Genomic DNA, 16,816 nt, shown 5'->3' on the forward strand with positions numbered 1-16,816 from the left:
TGAGCTGCAGGCAGGCCAGGCTGCTCTAGAAAGTACCATGGGTCTCAGAAAAGGAAGACACCAGCACATCTCATCCAGGAGATCTGGGATATTTTACAGAGGGAGTGATGTTTGAGAGGGAGCTTTGAAAATTAATATTGCTGTTGCTGCTTTAACAGTGATGATGATGATGATGATGATGATGACAACTAATATGTACTGCACACCTACTGTGTGCCAAGCACTCAGCAGAGCACTTTATTTATCTCATTTAATGCTCACAACATGCCTTGGGTATTATCGTCTCCATTTTACAGATGAGAAAAGATTAAACCACTTGTTCAAGGTCGCTTAGTAAGTAGTGAAGCTAGGATTTGAACTGGCAGAGAGGAGGTTAAGAGGCTCCCAGGCTGTAAAAACAGCAGGAACAAATGCCCAGTGGTTTTCAAATAGAATATGTGTTCAGATATAGCTGAAGCAGAACCACATGCAAGGGATGGGAAAGGAACAGCAAGGCAGGCAGGTGCTAGACTGTGCAGGACTTGAAGGTCAGCACAAGGACTGTGGTCAGTTTAACAAGGCCGTGGCAAGCCACTGCAGGGTGTGTTTGATGAACAGATCTGCCAGTCAGAAAGACTAATTGGACAGCCATGTGGAGGATGGATGAGAGCTGAGGGAGAGATTATGCACCAATCCAGAACCTCGAGGCCCTGAAGTAGCCATAGCAGAAGCCATAGCAGAAGAGGGTGCAGATGCAGAAGGCCTCCAGACTTTTTTCTCAGCACTCCATCCCAGTTTTAATTCACCAATTCCTTGTGTAGTTTTTGTCCAGTGTCTACCTCCCCAGCTCACTGAATACTGTGAGAGCAAACATGACTCCCATTTCCCTACCACAGCTCAGCCTCCAGAATAGCACCTGGCAGAGTAGATGCTCAGAGACTCACTCAGATGAGTGAGTGAGTGAGGGAATAAAGAAATCACTGACTCCAGAGTTTTCAGCTGAGGCAACTGGAACAAGGCACACTAGAAGAAAAAAATGGTTGAATAAGGGAAACAAGGGTGAGATTGATCTTTGGACAGATTGAATCTGAGATTACCCTTGTGACAATATCCAGCAGAGATTTAAATGTGCAAGTGGTGTAGAGAGTGTCTGTGAATAAAGAGGGGCACAAATCAAAGGGTTAGGTGATATTCCCAAGGGAAACAGTGGGGGAAGGAGGCACAGCAGGAGAAGGAAGAGGGAGAGAGATAACTTGGGGAACATCTACATTTTAAAGGAAAGAGAGAGAAGACTTGTCTGAGAAGGAGGCTTGAAGACCACAGGAGTGCTCTGTCATAGAATTCAGGAGATCCAAGAAGAGGGCTGAAAAATAGAGGGATGGGGAAAGAAAAGAGGTCATCATCAACATCTGATGCTACAGAGGGATGGGAAATCGCTCCAGGATCTGGCATCTGGGAGGCCTCTGGTGGCTCTGATGAGGGCAATTTTGGTGGCAGTGTAGAGGCAGTGGATCTCTGCTCTCACAGAGCCGCAGGGCTGACCCGGAGGTGAAGGAGTGGAGAAACCAAGTGGAGACCCCTTCATCACAAAGGTAGAGGGCAGAGAGGAAGGGAAAAGTGGTTCAGAGCAGGAGTTGGAGAAGCAAGGGGATAAAGAGACCCATAGAGAAGGACTGAGGATGTGAAGAAGAGGGAACATGAAAGCCTGAAGGAGAGAAGATCTGCGGCTCAGGCAGATAGATTAATTTCAGGAGGAAGGAGGGGGACCTCATCTTCAGAAACTAGGAAAGAAGGCTGCAGGAGCTCATACCACCTGGGATCAATCATTCTGATAACAGTCACCATTTACCAAGCCCCCCTACCATGTGCCAAAGGCATAGTATACACTATTTCTAACCTTTCAAAGGGGTATTGTATTCCTCATTGCATGAGGGAGGGAGGTTAAGACAATTACTCACCATCACAGAGCTAAAAAGTAGCAGATTCAGGATCAGAGTCAGGTATGCCTGACCCAGAGCCGACCAGCCTTCCAATGCACCACATGAAGTGGGAGGAAAGTCATCTGTTTAAAGGGATAGGGGAGGAGGACATTGGGCATTGAGAAATTGGTTAAGGAAGCCTCAACAAGATGAACAAGAAATTACGTGAGAGCTGAGAGAGCCATGCTGGGAATAGGCAGCAGGACTCTGGGGTGGACCCAGGAAGCTAATAAATCCCAGCAGGCTACAAGGGGGGCACCTCGAGCAACAGGGATATAAGTATCCAGAAGACTCAGCCCTCACTGAGTAGATGTACTTTGCATATTGCAGGGTGGGGAGGGGTGGTAATCAAAGTTCCTTGAATGGATGCTTAGAAGCAGAAGAGTCCAAAGAAGGAGATGATGCGGTGATACAGAGATGGCATGTTGACTTTGAATGGTGCCATGGGATATCCAGAGGGAGGTGTTCAAGAGGAAGGCAAGTGTACTTCTTGACTCATTTATTGCCTATTTCCCTACACACACACACACACACACACACACACACACACACACACACACTCGCTCACTGAGTTCACACACTCCGAAATGTAATCTGCATGGGGGCAGGACTTTGTCTGTCTTGTTCACTCTTAAAACCCCAGTACCTAACACACTGCCTAGTACATAGTAGATGCGCAACTGAAACTTGGATAAATGAATACAGGGGTCTGAGAGCCCATAGATGTCTAGGTATCATTAAAGGATGAGTTCTCCTATGGAAACTTTAGAGAGGAAAAAGAGGCACGGGCTAAAGTCAGGGTCCTAGGGAAAACACTTACTGAAAAAAGGAAAGGAACAACAGGAGGCAGCAAAACTGGGGTGGGGAGGGAAGAGGGAGCAGTAGGAGAGGAGTGAGTGCAGTAGGAGATGGAAGAGAGGAAAGAACTAAGTCACAGAACCAAGACAGAAGAAGGATTTGGGGACACAGTTGGGTGGTTGGCAGTTCAAATGTTGCAGAATTGCTCCAACAGAACCACTGGGAAGGAGGCCCAGAAGATCATCTGGTCCAGGAGAGAGACTTGCCAGAGCCGCAAGTTAGGGATGAGGCTGGACCTAAAGCCCAGGTGCCCTGTGGACCAATTTGAGGCATCTCAAATTAGAGTCCCGTGTCCTCCAGCACCACCTGCCAATTCTTTAAGCTGCATGGAAACAGAGAGGAGGAACCCAGTAGTTCCTGAAATCATTTGATTATTAAAATTGTTCATTTCCTGTTGTTAGAAATGTAGTCTCTTCGAAATGTTTTTGAATCAAGTGAAAACATCTTAATTGACTGAGCTGAGCTGCCTTTCAAACTCAGAATTCTGGATCAGGGTGGGTTCTTTGCATTTCCTAGAAATCCTGCTCCTTTTTTGCATGTCCTTATAAACATGCAGTCAGCAACGGCCCACACTAACTAGCAGCTGCTACACACCAGGCACTTGACCAGGATCTCCTCTTCTTCAAATATCAGTACAAGGGTAGGCTTAATACTCCTGTCACTGGTAGGGAGCACACTGCTTTCCCAGGGGGCCACAACCCAGGATTGATCAGAGCCTGGTTTGTCTAACCAGGTGTGTCTAACCAGTGGTCTAACCAGGTGTGTCTGATGCTAAAGCCCCTGGCAATGTTTTTCTACTCCATCATGACTTGCCCTCCTCCAAACAACCTGTCGGGTGATATGATCATGTAGAAGTCCTCAAATAAACTCTCGGGCCCCATTTGATGGAAAGATCTCAGTCTGCTGATATGTTTTCTCATTTTGAAAGAAATGAGGAAAATCCATCATCAACAAAAAGCCAGTGACCTTGAACTCAACCTGGTTGTGATATCCAGGCTGCTTCTCTGCCACTGTTTCCCTTTTTTCTCCTAGCAAATCATAAAGACCCCAAGGCTGTGCAGGCTCCCAGGCCCGGGGGAGGAGGCCTGGCCCCAGGTGACTACATCACACTTTGGATAGCTCATGGATGCTCCCCTCCACACACAAAAAGGGATTTGTGGTGGCTTTGTCTATGGGAAAAAAACCATGAAACTGAATGGTGGAACTAGAAAGGAGACCTAAGAGTTACATCAGGGTTGAAATTTTCAAGGATTTGAAGGGAACAAGGTAGAAGGAGATCAAAGGAGGAGGGAAGCTCCACCTCTCCCCACTAACATTCGAATAGTTCCACTTCTATGTATTTTGCATATTGAGATTCCCACTATGATTTTATTTGGAGGAGGCACCTGGGGGCTCAGTGGGTTAAGCCTCTGCCTTTGGCTCAGGTCATGATCTCAGGGTCCTGGGATCGAGCCCCACATCGGGCTCTCTGTTCGGCTGGGAGCCTGTTTTTCCCTCTCTCTCTGCCTGCCTCTTTGTCTACTTGTGATCTCTCTCTCTCTCTCTCTCTGTCAAATAAATACATAAAATCTTAAAAAAAAAAAAAAAAAGATTTTATTTGGAGAAAACCTTCTCATGCCAAAAAAAAAAAAAAAAAAAAAAGAACAATTAAAAATATAATAAAAACTGAAAATTGGTAATTGAGAGAGAAGGGGAGGATTAACATAAGCTGAGTGCTTATAAGGCCTGTGCTTGGTACTTTAAAGGTCCTAAGCCCCAAGATTATCATGTCTCCAACCTCCCATGTGTAATTCAAAATAAAAATCAATATTAAGCTATAAAACACAAAAACTTACATGTTTGTTGCAGTAAAAGTAACTTATTTCTCCATTTGTCTAATTTCAGAAGTCTGGATATGCTCATCCAAGCTGACTATTCTTTTTTTAACTGGCCTCTGATTTGCTGGGGCCCTAAGTATGCTCATTCCATCTAGGGGTTGATCCAGTGGGCCAGGCAGAAATTTTCTCCAGTCTCCACAGTAGCGCTGGGAAAAGAGGCACCACCATTCTTTCATATAGTCGAGGAAACTGGGATTCAAGGGGGTCCAGTAACTGGCTGAATGTCACATGGCAAACAAGAAATGAGGGAGGTATAAGAACAGAGCTCTGTCTGTCTGACTCCAAATTCCAGGTTCTTTCTAGCACTCCTGGGTTCCTTCTAGCACTCTTGGCTTCAACCAAATTAAAGCAATATGGTCAAGATGAAGGGTTTAGAATCCAAAGACATGTGACCACACATATGTGCCTGGCCTGCAGCAAGTACTCAGGAAATAGCCCCTTTCCATCTCCTTCCCATGGGTGCCAGGGCATCCGGTCCTGGCCTCAGCTGATGGAGCCTGGGGCCTGAACCAGGGCGAGGCTGCCATTTGTGTGAGCTGAGGCCTCTCCCATCTGATCTCCGACTCTACTCTACAGGTTGACACATCTCCCTGAGCCAGGCCTTGCCAGAAGCACTGCATGCAAACTTGACTGCGCACTAGGGCACGCTAACTGGAACTGGCGTCATGGACTTCGTCATGAAGCAGGCCCTTGGAGGTGAGGCCCCGAGTCCAGCATTCCTCACTCCCCGACCTGAGTCCCAACCCAGCTGGGAGGGACCCGCAGAGCACTAGGCCCCTCCATCCCCAGCCCTGACCCCCCGACCCTACTTTCTCCCTCCCCAACCCATCCACTCTAGGGGCCACCAAGGATATGGGGAAGATGCTGGGGGGAGAGGAGGAGAAGGACCCAGACGCACAGAAGAAGGAGGAGGAGCGACAGGAGGCTCTGCGACAGCAGGAAGAGGAGCGTAAGGCCAAGCATGCACGCATGGAGGCTGAGCGGGAGAAGGTCCGGCAGCAGATCCGAGACAAGGTCAGCACCTCCCAACTGCCTGGAGAGTAGAAGGCATGGAGGTCAAGCCGCCCCCCTGCACTACCCCACCCTCCCCACAACTCTCCGCAAACCGCAGCTCCAACTTTAGACCTAGCTCTGAGCGCTGCTCTCCTAAGAGGGTAAAGTGAGTGTCACAGGCACAGCTCCCTGGAAGGAGTGTTATGGGAGTTGAATAAGATAATGCCCATGAGACGTGCTCCCTAATGTTTGCGGCTGTGGTCCACAATCTTGTACCTGAGACATTGGAGACCGAATGTTTGCAATCCAGAATTTGGGAATTTTAGGAAAATACCGTAGTGCCTGAGGACGTGTTACCTTTGCACCTCACTCTCAGTGGATTTGCAGCTGTCACCCTCAGCCAAACAGTTCAGTATATGAGTCTAGTCTCACCACTGCAAAAAATCAAGGCTGTAAGTAGCCTCCCATGAGCTCAGATCAAGTTTTGTCATCCAAACATAAGGAAGGACATTCAGATGTCAAATCTTGGGGGATTTCAGAAGAGCAGAGAAGTTACTAGGGGCAGGTATTAATTTTAAAGGAAACCCCATGCACGGACGCTTATGGAGCACCAGTTAAGGACAGGCACAACCCCATAAGGAAGGCATCCTTATCCCTATTTTATAGATGAGAGGACTGAGGTTTGGGGAGTTTCCAGGAGCGGCCCAGCTGAACCTGCATGACCTTGAGACCCACCCAGCCCTCTCCTTGCCCCATTCATGCTCATGTCTGCCCTCCTCCTCCCCAGTATGGGCTGAAGAAGAAGGAAGAGAAGGAGGCAGAGGAGAAGGCCGCCCTGGAGCAGCCCTGTGAGGGGAGCCTGACCCGGCCCAAGAAGGCTATCCCTGCAGGCTGTGGGGATGAAGAGGAGGAAGAGGAGGAGAGCATCCTGGACACGGTGCTCAAATATCTCCCGGGGCCACTGCAGGACATGTTCAAGAAGTAACCGGCCCTCCTGCCCTGTTCCCACTCCACTTGTTCCTTTTTTTTTTTTTTTTTTTTTTTTTGGTTCTTTCTTTTCTTTTTATTCAGTTAAGTCTCAGTTCTGAAGGGGAAAACCTCAATTGACCTCTGCCCCCCTTCCCCGGCCAGGGACTCCTCCCTCTCAGCACTCTCTCACACCCCCTTCATCCTGGGGTATCCAGCCCCCACCTCACTTCAAATTGCTTGAAAAAGGGAACACAGCTTCCCCTCCCCAGAAGGGGGCATTGAACCCAGTGTCAGAGGTACTGAGGGCCCCTCCGGAAGGAAGCCTAAGGTCTATGCTAGTGTGGTAACCCCCATACATTCCTTCATGCACCCCACTGCCAGGAGGACCATTGTCCCCAGCCAGCCAAAGTAATAACACATTCCAACCCTGCCCAGCATGCCGACCTTTGGCCTCTGACCCACAGTGGGCCTCCAGGTCAGGGCAGGGGTGTTGAGTGGCCTGGCTCTGAGGAAGGGAGTCAGGATAAGCCTGCCCTGTGAGGGCCCAGCCTGAGAGGCCCTGCTGTATTCTGGCCAGGCCTAGGTCTTGGCAGAAGGCTGGGGCCCTCCTTCTCTCCTTCCCCTGAGATGGCACCCAACCCAGGATCACTCCTCTCCCAACCCCACCTGAAGAGGCATAGCCCCTGCCAAGCCAGTCCCTCCAAATGGATCCTCTTTGGACTTTAACTCATCTCTGGAGAGGACCCAGGGTAGAGCAGCCCCTTGTTTCCCCCCTTCCACTTGGGTCCTGGCGCCCCACTGCCAGGCTGGGTCCAGTTTTCCCAGCCAAGGGGCTACCCAGGCCCCCCCAGAAAATACTTGGAGCCATTGGGCAGCGGTGGCCCATGCCATGGGACCCCACCATTGGTATAGCCAAGCTGCCCCCAGTCCTATTCACCCCTCTTCCCACCCTATCCTGTCCATGTGCTTCCAGAGCCCCATGGTCCCCAGGAGGACCTTTCCTGGCCAAAGCCCCAAGGCTTTGGGGAGAAGCCAGTTCCCACTTGACAGAAGGCATCTGTCCATTCATTTCATTGGCCAAGAACAAACTCTCCTCTGGGATGTGTGAAAATGACATTTGTTCCCCACCCCACCCCAAACTGTCAAGGCCTCCTGCTCAGTCAGTTGTATAAGAACGGGGGGGGCCAAGGAGCAAATGAGAGAGGAAAGTGTGTGTCCATGCACACATAAGTGTGTGTGGCAGAGACTGCATCAGCAACTGTGTGTCCTAAGATTGTACCTATAGGTGTGTTGTTACAGTGTACGTATGTCTTAAGATTGTGTGTGTCTGTTAATCACATCCCTGTGTTAGATAAGGATCGTGTGTGGGAGGCAGCCTTGTGTACGTGGGCTTGTTTGAGGGGGTGTGTATGGATGGAGACTGTGTCGTATCTGTTTTCTAGCCATCTTGTATATGTGGTAGGGTTTGCACATGTCAGCTTGACATGTGTTTGGGGAGAAGGGTATGTGTTAGATGTGGTGGAAGTATGTGTTTGAGAGAATGTCAGATGTGCTGATACTGTCGTGTGCACGTGTGTAGCTCTGAATAGGCAGTTGGATGCAGAATGAGTGCTGGGGGAGAAAAAAACATTTTGGGGCATCTTAGCCCCAAAACCATTGGTCACAGGTGGCCACATCCAACAGGAGACCTTGTCCTTGGCCTAGAGTCCTCCCACCCTTGGGGGGCTCCTGCCTGAGGTCCTCAGAAGCCCACTGGGACTGACCCTGGCAGAGCCCCAAGAAGCCATGCTGGGCCCCCACCAGGGCCAACCCCAAAAGCAGGGCCCAGGGAGGGGGCGACTTGCCTGCCCCTGAAGCTCTTGCCCCATTGACCCCCGTTTGCATTCTGCAGGTTTTCCATGTTAGTGGATTTATGCTTTTATTTCAGAGAGAGACACGTGTCTTCTCTGTCCGTTTCCAATAGTTAAAGCCATATCAGTTAGACTGCAATACTTTAAAGACGAGACAAAACAATCCATATGTTTAGGGAACCAGAAAAATCCCCTGGTCTGTCCCTTCTCCAGGGAGCAGGGCTCCAGCAGCTCCAGCTCCCTGGATTTGCCCTTCTCCCCCGCCCCCGGCCCCTCCCCTGTGCCCCTGTGTCCTGCCCCCCATCCAGGGGGCCTGTGTCTGTGCCTGTGTCTGTGATGGGGAGCCACCTCGCACCCCTATTGTCTGCTTGTCTGTGTCTCTTTTCCTGGGCAGGATGGTCATTCTCTAGAGCCCTCGGGGTCCTGGGACAGAAATAGGCAGGGCCCAGTCCAGGGGCCCCAGGCCTCCCCAGACCCTGTCTGTGAGCCCCACCTAGACACAGATGTGGATTCCAAGTGTTCAAAAACGTCCCCTCCTTGACAGGGGCCCATCGATCTCAAAGGTAGTGCCAGGACACAGAGAGTGCCAGATGGGCAGCAGAGACCAAGGCTCAGGAAGCTTCAGGTAAGCAGAGGAACCCAGTCATGTCAGATATTCTGGGACCCTCAGAGGATGTCCCTGGTGGTCTCCACAGCCCCTCTGTACCTCCAGAGCTGGCTCAGGGTTTTCTCCATATAAGAGTGCCCTCCAGGGTGGCTGGATTAGTCTGAGGTATGGCCTAGACTCCTCCAGACTCCTCAGGTCTACTCCTGAGAAGCAGGACTAGAGGACTTCCTGGAGGTGATAGCAAGGGAGGAGTTCAGCATGGGGCACACCTGCCTCCAACCACTGCCAGGAGATCACTGTCCGATCCAGGGGGCATGATGACTATCATTCCTCATAGAGACCTAACTGTGGGAAGAAGCTAACGTGTGACCCAGTGAAGATGTTGTGTGCAACACACACATGTGGAGGAAGAAAGGGAACAAGATATGTGTGGGGTGTGCTCTGGCAGGGAAGGGATGTTCACCTGAGGTACCTGGGGTGGGAGGTGTGTGTGATCCACCGGATGGGAGGGGGATGGGTGTGCCACACATAAGTGGGACAGAGGTGCCTGTGATACACTTAGGAGGCGGGGATGCGGAGGGAGAAGTCCCAGAATTCAGTGCACACTTACAACATATCAGGGAGACACTCTCCAGCTAGGAAACTAAGAAGGAGTGATCATTTGTATATGGTGAAAACAATGAGGTGCAAGGGAGTGGGCAGCACCTGCGGTGGGCAGGCATGGTTGCCAGGGAAGACCACGGCCAGACTTGCATGCCTGGGAGCTCACCAGCAGAGATGAGGGAGAATTCTTCTCTGGATCACCCATGCTGGGTACAGGCAGTGAGCCAGGACTTGCACACATGGGCAGCCTCGGCTCCTGGAAGGTATCTTTACCAGCAAAACCATATAGGGTCCCCCCAAAGGCAAGCAGGAAGTCAACAGACTTTCTTAAGTAGGGGTATGTGTGTGAGAGAGAGAAAGACAGAGAGGGAAGGAAGCAGCAGGGGAAGAGGGAGAGAGAGACAGGGAACAGAAGTATTTCAGCAACCCAGGTCGCTCTCAGGTGGGACAGCTGGTGGGCAAAGAAGCTGTCTTACAGGCTCTGGCTAGAGGATATGGGCAGAACCGCAGCCCTGAGAGCTCCCAGCACCTAGCTGGCAGAGTTTCCCGCCCCACCACCCAGCTGCTCCAACCTAGGGTCCTGCATGCCCTTGATGGGACAGGCAGCTGGGGATCAGATGGCTCAGGTGATGTATGTCTCCCAGGCCTGAGGACATACCTTCCACACGTGTCCCCTACTCCCCTCCCTGCTCCGGCTGCCCTACTTCTTCCCTGGGGAGAGAATGGGAGGTGTTTGTGCTGGTTCTGGGGTGGGGGTTCTAGTGAGACTCAGGTGAGGACGACCATCCTGCTCTCGCGGGGGAATCCCTTTCCCACATCTGTGCTGTGTCCTTGTTGCTCTGCTTTCTTTAAATGTGTCAGTGCCTGGGGGGAGGGGAGGGGCACCCCCTCATGCCCCCTGAATCTGACCAAAAGCCATGGCTGTTGCTCCCCCCTTTGTATGACGCAGATGCTAAGATGTACCAAACCAACCACGACAACAAAGAAAAGACCTTGTACAGCAACTCTTGGTCTGTCTGTCTTCTTCTGTCTGTTGGCATCACCAGGGCAACACAAGGCACCAGCTGAGGTGAGAGGGAGCTGAGCCACAGTGCTCAAGAGGCCCCAGAAACCCTTCCATTTTACCCACACTGCTAGCCGGGACACTGGAAATGACCCCAGAAATCAACTAAGGCTGGAGTCAAGGCTGGCCCGAGAGATTCAGGGCCACTCACCTCCTGCCCTTCAAAGTCAGCTGTTCAACAAAGCCCTGGAGCTGGTGTCCCAACCTGGTCACAGCACCCCACAGCCCATCTCTGGTCATCCCTCTCCGAACGCTCCTCAGGAACTGGCATACCAACATGAAGCCAAGTCCCACAGATGGGCAAAGGTCTGTCACTGTTCATCTCACCAACACTGAGGGAGTTCCTCATGTCTGCCAGGCCATGCGTGGGAGCTGGGGACATACAGTATTGCTCCTGGACACAGACACATCTCAGGCCTTGTTGAGTCAGCACAAGACCAGAACCCCTTTTCAGCCTTGGCTGTCTCCACCATTGTCTTGCCTTAAGGTGGACTCATTTTTTCTCTACTTGGCTAGGCACCTCCCATTCCTCACACACGGGTCTCCCAGCTTCCACATCTTCCCTCTGTCCATCCTCTCCCCACCACCCAACTCCACCTGGAAGACTCATCAAAACACAAACTTAACCATGTCATGCTCTTAGACAATACCCTTCAGTGGTCTGTAGGGAAGCACCCACCTATAGGATAACATCAAAATCATCAAAATGGCCCTGTATGACATGACCCCAACCTGCTAGGTCAGACCTAACCAACTCGGAGCCAAGCCCCCCTACCCTCACACATACCCTGCCATTCCGTGTTTATAGATTCTATCCCCTCTGCCTGAAATGAACAGTACCCTCCTCCCCACCCAGTATACTTGAACTTCTCAAGATCCAGCTAAGATGTCATCTCCTGAGTGAGGCCCACCCTGACACAGCCCCCAGGCCCCCAGGCCCCTTCCCCCAGGAGTTGGTTGCTGTGCTCACAACACAGAGCATCACAGCTCTGTGCCCAGACAGCACTGGGTTTGCTGGTGGGTTCTGTCATCCAGCAGAGTGATCTGGAACAAGCCACTTAACCCCCCTGAGTGTTTGCTCGCAAGTAAAATGGGATAATAATTGTTCTGACCTCCACAGTTGTGAGGAGTAAATGGGGTCACAAACTCACACTCTCAGCACTGTGTGCCAAGCATTCAATGAATGGCACCTTGCAAATTCTACTGTAATTTATGTTGCTGCAGTGTCTCCCTCTGACTTTGGAGCTCTGTAGGTGCTGTCCTGACTGGTGTCCCGATGCCTCCCAGCACCCACTGCAGAGTCTAGCCTGCAGTGGGTCCTCAGGAGCCCCAATGCTGACTCAGGGTCCAAGTGACCAATCTCCATCTCTTCTTGGTGGCCACAGTCACTTCTTTTGCTCTCTGCACCCACTGGACAGTAGGGGGAGGGGAGGCAGCACCTGACTCTCTGCTATGCCCTAACATCACGCATCCTGCCTTTCTCCAAGATCTGCCCATCACTCTGGGCTAGACCCCCAGGGTAGTCTCCTAGACTCTTAGAGTCAGGGGAGCTCTGTGCGCAACAGGACACTGCATTAGTTATCCACCACTGCTTAACAAATTACACCAACTTGGTGCCTTAAAGCAACACATGTTTATTATCTCAGTTTCTCACGGGAGGCCAGGCACGACTGGGCTGGCCCCTCTGCTTCAGAGCCTCTCACCAAGCTGCAGTCAAGGTGCAGGCCAGGGCTGGGGTCTCAACAGACGGTAAGGACCACTTCCAAGGTTATATGATTGTTGCCAAAGATTTAAGTCCTGTTGAATTGAGGGCCTCAATCCCTGGCTGGCTATTGGCCAGGGGCTGCCCTTTGTTTGTCACTATATGGGGCCCTCCATTAGAGCAGCCCACAACAGGGGAGCTTTCTCCATCAAAGCATGCAAGCCAAGTAGGCAGAGAGCTGGTAAGATGGAAACCTCAGTGTTATATAACCTGACTGAGGACGTGACGTTCTACCACCTCTGCCATATTCCATTGGTTAGAAGTCATAGGCCCTGCCAAGCCTATAGGAAGAGGGTTACACAAGGTTGAATAACAGGGCAGGAATCACTGGGGGACATCTTAGAGTCAGCCCTCTCAGAGGCTGAAGCAACTCCCCCCCTTCCCTACAAAGAAGCAGGAGTTGAGCAGGGCCTCCAAAGAGCCAGAACCAAATCTCATCTACCATAGGGTCCCAAGTGATGGAGGAATAGTGTTGGAGCAGAGTAAGGGCCAACAGTGGGCTTCCCCCCCCCCAGGTTTCTGTGAGACTGAGACCATTCCCAGAGCCAGGGGCTGGGCTCTGAGGGCCTTCCACAGCTGGAGATTGGAGAGAAATGGAACATGAGGGATTTGGGCCTCCCTGGAAGTCCATGTATGTTCTTTCAGCACACCAGGCACTGCCTTCCCAAGACCCAGGTCCCTGGTAAATAATCCAGCCCCAGACACTCAGATCCTTCTCCTCTGTCTGCCTTGCCCCTCCTTTCCACTCAGTGGCACCCCACAGTGCCCTGTTGCCTACTTGGGAAATGCTAGCATCTTCTTACTTTCAGTCCTGGAGGTCTTCTCCTCACAGTCCTAATCCCCTCTTAAATAGCACTTACTGGGTTCCCACAACTTGCTAGGCACTGTACTAGGCACCAAGAACACCAATCACACAGCCCCTTCCACCAGGAACCTGCTAATGGAAGAAACAGGCCAATCAGCCACTATAACACAGGCAGTGATGCAGGTAAACTGGGGTGCTTGGGGAAGGCTCCCTGGAGAAGGCAACATCTGAAATGAGTCTTAAATGAGAAGTCAACTTGGTGGGAAAGGAGGACACTCTGAGCAGAGGGCCTGGCACAAGCAAAGGATAAAGGAGATAAAAGTAGTCCAGCACGGTGGTGGGTGTCAGGGAGGGAGAAACAGGGGACGTCTGCAGGAGCGTATTACATTCTTGGTAAAAAGCTGAAAGCCTGAAACATCAACCAGGGTGCCAGAAGATGGAACTTGTGCTCTCCCTGCATGCCATAGGGAGCCATGGGAGGATCCTAAGCAGAGGTTATGATCAGATGTGTTGATTGAGGAAGATCATTAGGGCTGTGAGGAGGAGGAACTAGTCTCCAGGAAGGAGCTAGTACAATGCCAAGGTTGGAGATGGTGAGGACTGGATTTAAGCAATGGCAAAGGGCCTGGAAGAAGCAGCCAAATGGGTGGGGCAGGGTGGGGTGGGGAAGCTCCACAGAAGGCCAAATTGGCAGGACTTGAGGATTGGATATGTGAGGCACGGAGGAGGAAGGAGTTGAGGCCAAAGTCTGTCTCTACATTGGGAGGCTCCATTCTCCAGGATCTAGAAAGCTGGTGGAGACCAGTTTGGGCGAAGATAATGAGTTTGCTTTGGGGCTTCTGGATTTGAGGCACCTGGAGGTGAGGCAAAGTCTAGTGGCCAGTCTCTGTCTACACCAGAGAAAGAGGAAAACCACAAACTGTACTTTGCATGCCCCCAATGGAGCAATGTCTTGACCATTTTCTTTCTTTACCACAAGCTCAAAAGCAGAGGAAGTCAAGAATCCATCCTGCTATGCAACCCAAGAGTCCCTCTAGTGCCATCTTTGGTAGAGGACACTCTCTGTTTGCATTCCCCACAGTGTGGGAGAGCTCATTACAGTCAGACATGGGCCTTCTTTCTCCTAAACCAAAAGTTGCCAGGAGCCAGGGCTTAATGAAGCTTCCTCCAGCATCCCTTTAATTGACTGCAAAACTCTGCTTCCAGGTCACTCACTTAGCACTCGTAATTAATTGGGGCTTCTTGCCTGATCTAAGAGATATTTCAATACCCCTCATCACCCCCAGACAATGTTTTCTCAGCTGGTATCCTCCAGCTGGAGCCATCTCTACATGACAGCCTCTTCACAGGCTCTGACCCAGGTTTGAATGTAGGTTGCAGCCCCTCCTTCATCTCTGTGTGAGCTGGGTGATCACTTCTCTGCCCCAGGCACAGGGTTAGCACAAGGGAGCCTCAGTGGGTAGGCCCAGACCTGCTGGTGCTACCATTTCTTTGAACTCCAAGTTCTGGCATCCACCCCATTCTGGGGTAGGCCCACTGATCTCCTCAACTCCCTGCTTCTCTCACAATGACCATGATCCTGTCTATATGAGGGTTAAGGTAGCCCATCTTAATATACGTAAGGGGGGAGGGAAGAAAAGGGAAGAAGAGAGAGGAAGCCTCCATTCACTAAGCCCCCGCGCCATGCCATAACAGGGTTGGTGCTCTAAAGGCACCGCCTCTGCTCATCCTGACCAGAATCCGTGAGGTCAGGATTATGCCCATTTTACAGAAGACAACACTGGGGCTCAGAAGTAGAGGCATATGATGGGCATGAGTATAGGCTTTGGTTTTCAGACAACCCTGGTTAGGAATCTTGATTCCTTCTGTCTGGTCTTGACTGTATGAGTCTCTGGATCTTGGTTTCCTTATCTATTTAAAACAAATGAGTATATACTATATGTTATATAGACTGGAATAAAAATAAAAATAAAAGACTATAATAATACCTAATTCCCCCATCATCACCCCTGGGGGCATTAAGGGAACTAAATAAAATAAGTCTGTAGGTATCCTAGCACAGCGCCTGGCACATAACAGTTACTTAAACAATGATAGCCATTGCAACAAAATACTACTATTACTATGGCAAGACTGAAGAAGACAAACAAGAAGAGGATAATAGGAAAGGAAAGAGAAGGACCAAAAAGGATAAGGAGAAGAGTTAATTTCAATAAAAATTGACAATCATCCAGGGGCAGCAGGGTGGCTCAGTCAGTTGAGCATCCAACTCCTGATTTCAGCTCAGGTCATGAGATCAAGCCCCCTGTTGAGCTCCATGCTCAGTAAGGAGTTCACTTGAGATTCTCTCTCTCCCTCTCCTTCTGCCCCACCCCTGCTCTCTCTCTCTCTCTCTCAAATAAGCCTTTTAAGAGATGCAATCTGAGGACTTTGGAGGGGAGGGGGTTGGGGGTTGGGTGAGCCTGGTGGTGGGTATTAAGGAGGGCACATATTGCATGGAGTACTGGATGTGGTGCATTAATAATGAATCTTGTAACACTGAAAAAATAAAATAAAGTTTAAATTTTAAAAAATCTTCAAGTCATTCAAATAGTAAACTGATAACCTGGATTTAAAACAAACTCTCACGTCATTTCACATAATACATAGAAAAGAAGCTGAGAGACAGGAGTCACAGGTGAGAAGCTGGGATAGGAGGGAACAACTGCCTCTTCCAGGAAGCCCTCATCAGCTCAAAAGAGACTTAGCAATGTGTATTAGTTATCTGTTGCTGCATAACAAATTACCCCAAAACTTAGTGGCTCAGAACAATAAACATTTATGTTTCTCTCACAGTTTCTGAGGGTCAAAAATTCTGAGTGGCTTCACTGGGTAGTTTCAGATTGGGGTCTCCCACAAAGTTGCAATTAAGATGTCAGCTAGAGCTGTGGTCTCATCTGAAGGTATTACTGGGGCTGGAAGATCCACCTCCAAGATGGTCCAGTCACACTGTTGGCAAACTGGTGCCAGCTGTGTGGCAGAAGGCTCCCTCTCCAAAGGGTTTCTTAAGTGTCCTCACAAAAAGGCAGCTGGTCTTCTCCCAGAGTGAGTAGTCCAAGAGAGCAAAGAGGAAGATGCACTGTCTTTTATGACCTAGCCTCAAAAGCCACACCACCACTTTTGCAGTATTCTGTTGGTCACACAGACCAGCTCTGATTCCATGCAGGGGTATACCTCACAAGGCATGGACAGCAGGAGGGAAGGTCACTGGAGGCTGGGGGCCATCCAGGAGGCTGCCTGACTTGCAGTGCATACCTCAGCCCACCTTCAGCCCCTAGTCAGCAAATACTCCTTGATTCATCCATCCACTCAGCAAACCTGACCTCATTCCTTTCTGCCTTCAGCAAACTCCTCCCAGGGGACATCCCCATGGCTAAACACTGGGCTAGGTGCTGCCTTGTAAACCTGAACCTGATATGGTCATGGGAGCTC

The 16,816-nt window shown here is 50.5% G+C and overlaps 1 protein-coding gene across 3 annotated transcripts in view; it reads left to right on the forward strand.

Annotated features, from left to right (window-relative positions):
• The window catches only part of CPLX2 (complexin 2), an 81,809-nt gene extending 71,090 nt beyond the window's left edge, over positions 1 to 10,719 (forward strand). For all 3 annotated transcript variants that reach the window (XM_059174350.1, XM_059174352.1, XM_059174351.1), the window contains 3 exons: positions 5,270 to 5,389; positions 5,532 to 5,707; positions 6,474 to 10,719. In XM_059174350.1, the coding sequence (XP_059030333.1) occupies positions 5,359 to 5,389; positions 5,532 to 5,707; positions 6,474 to 6,671 (405 nt within the window). In that variant the 5' untranslated portion in view covers positions 5,270 to 5,358 and the 3' untranslated portion in view covers positions 6,672 to 10,719. The remainder of the gene's footprint in view (positions 1 to 5,269; positions 5,390 to 5,531; positions 5,708 to 6,473) is intronic.
• The last annotated feature ends 6,097 nt before the right edge of the window (positions 10,720 to 16,816 follow it).

Source organism: Mustela lutreola, chromosome 5, assembly GCF_030435805.1.
Source record: "Mustela lutreola isolate mMusLut2 chromosome 5, mMusLut2.pri, whole genome shotgun sequence".
Taxonomy (NCBI): Eukaryota; Metazoa; Chordata; class Mammalia; order Carnivora; family Mustelidae; genus Mustela; species Mustela lutreola.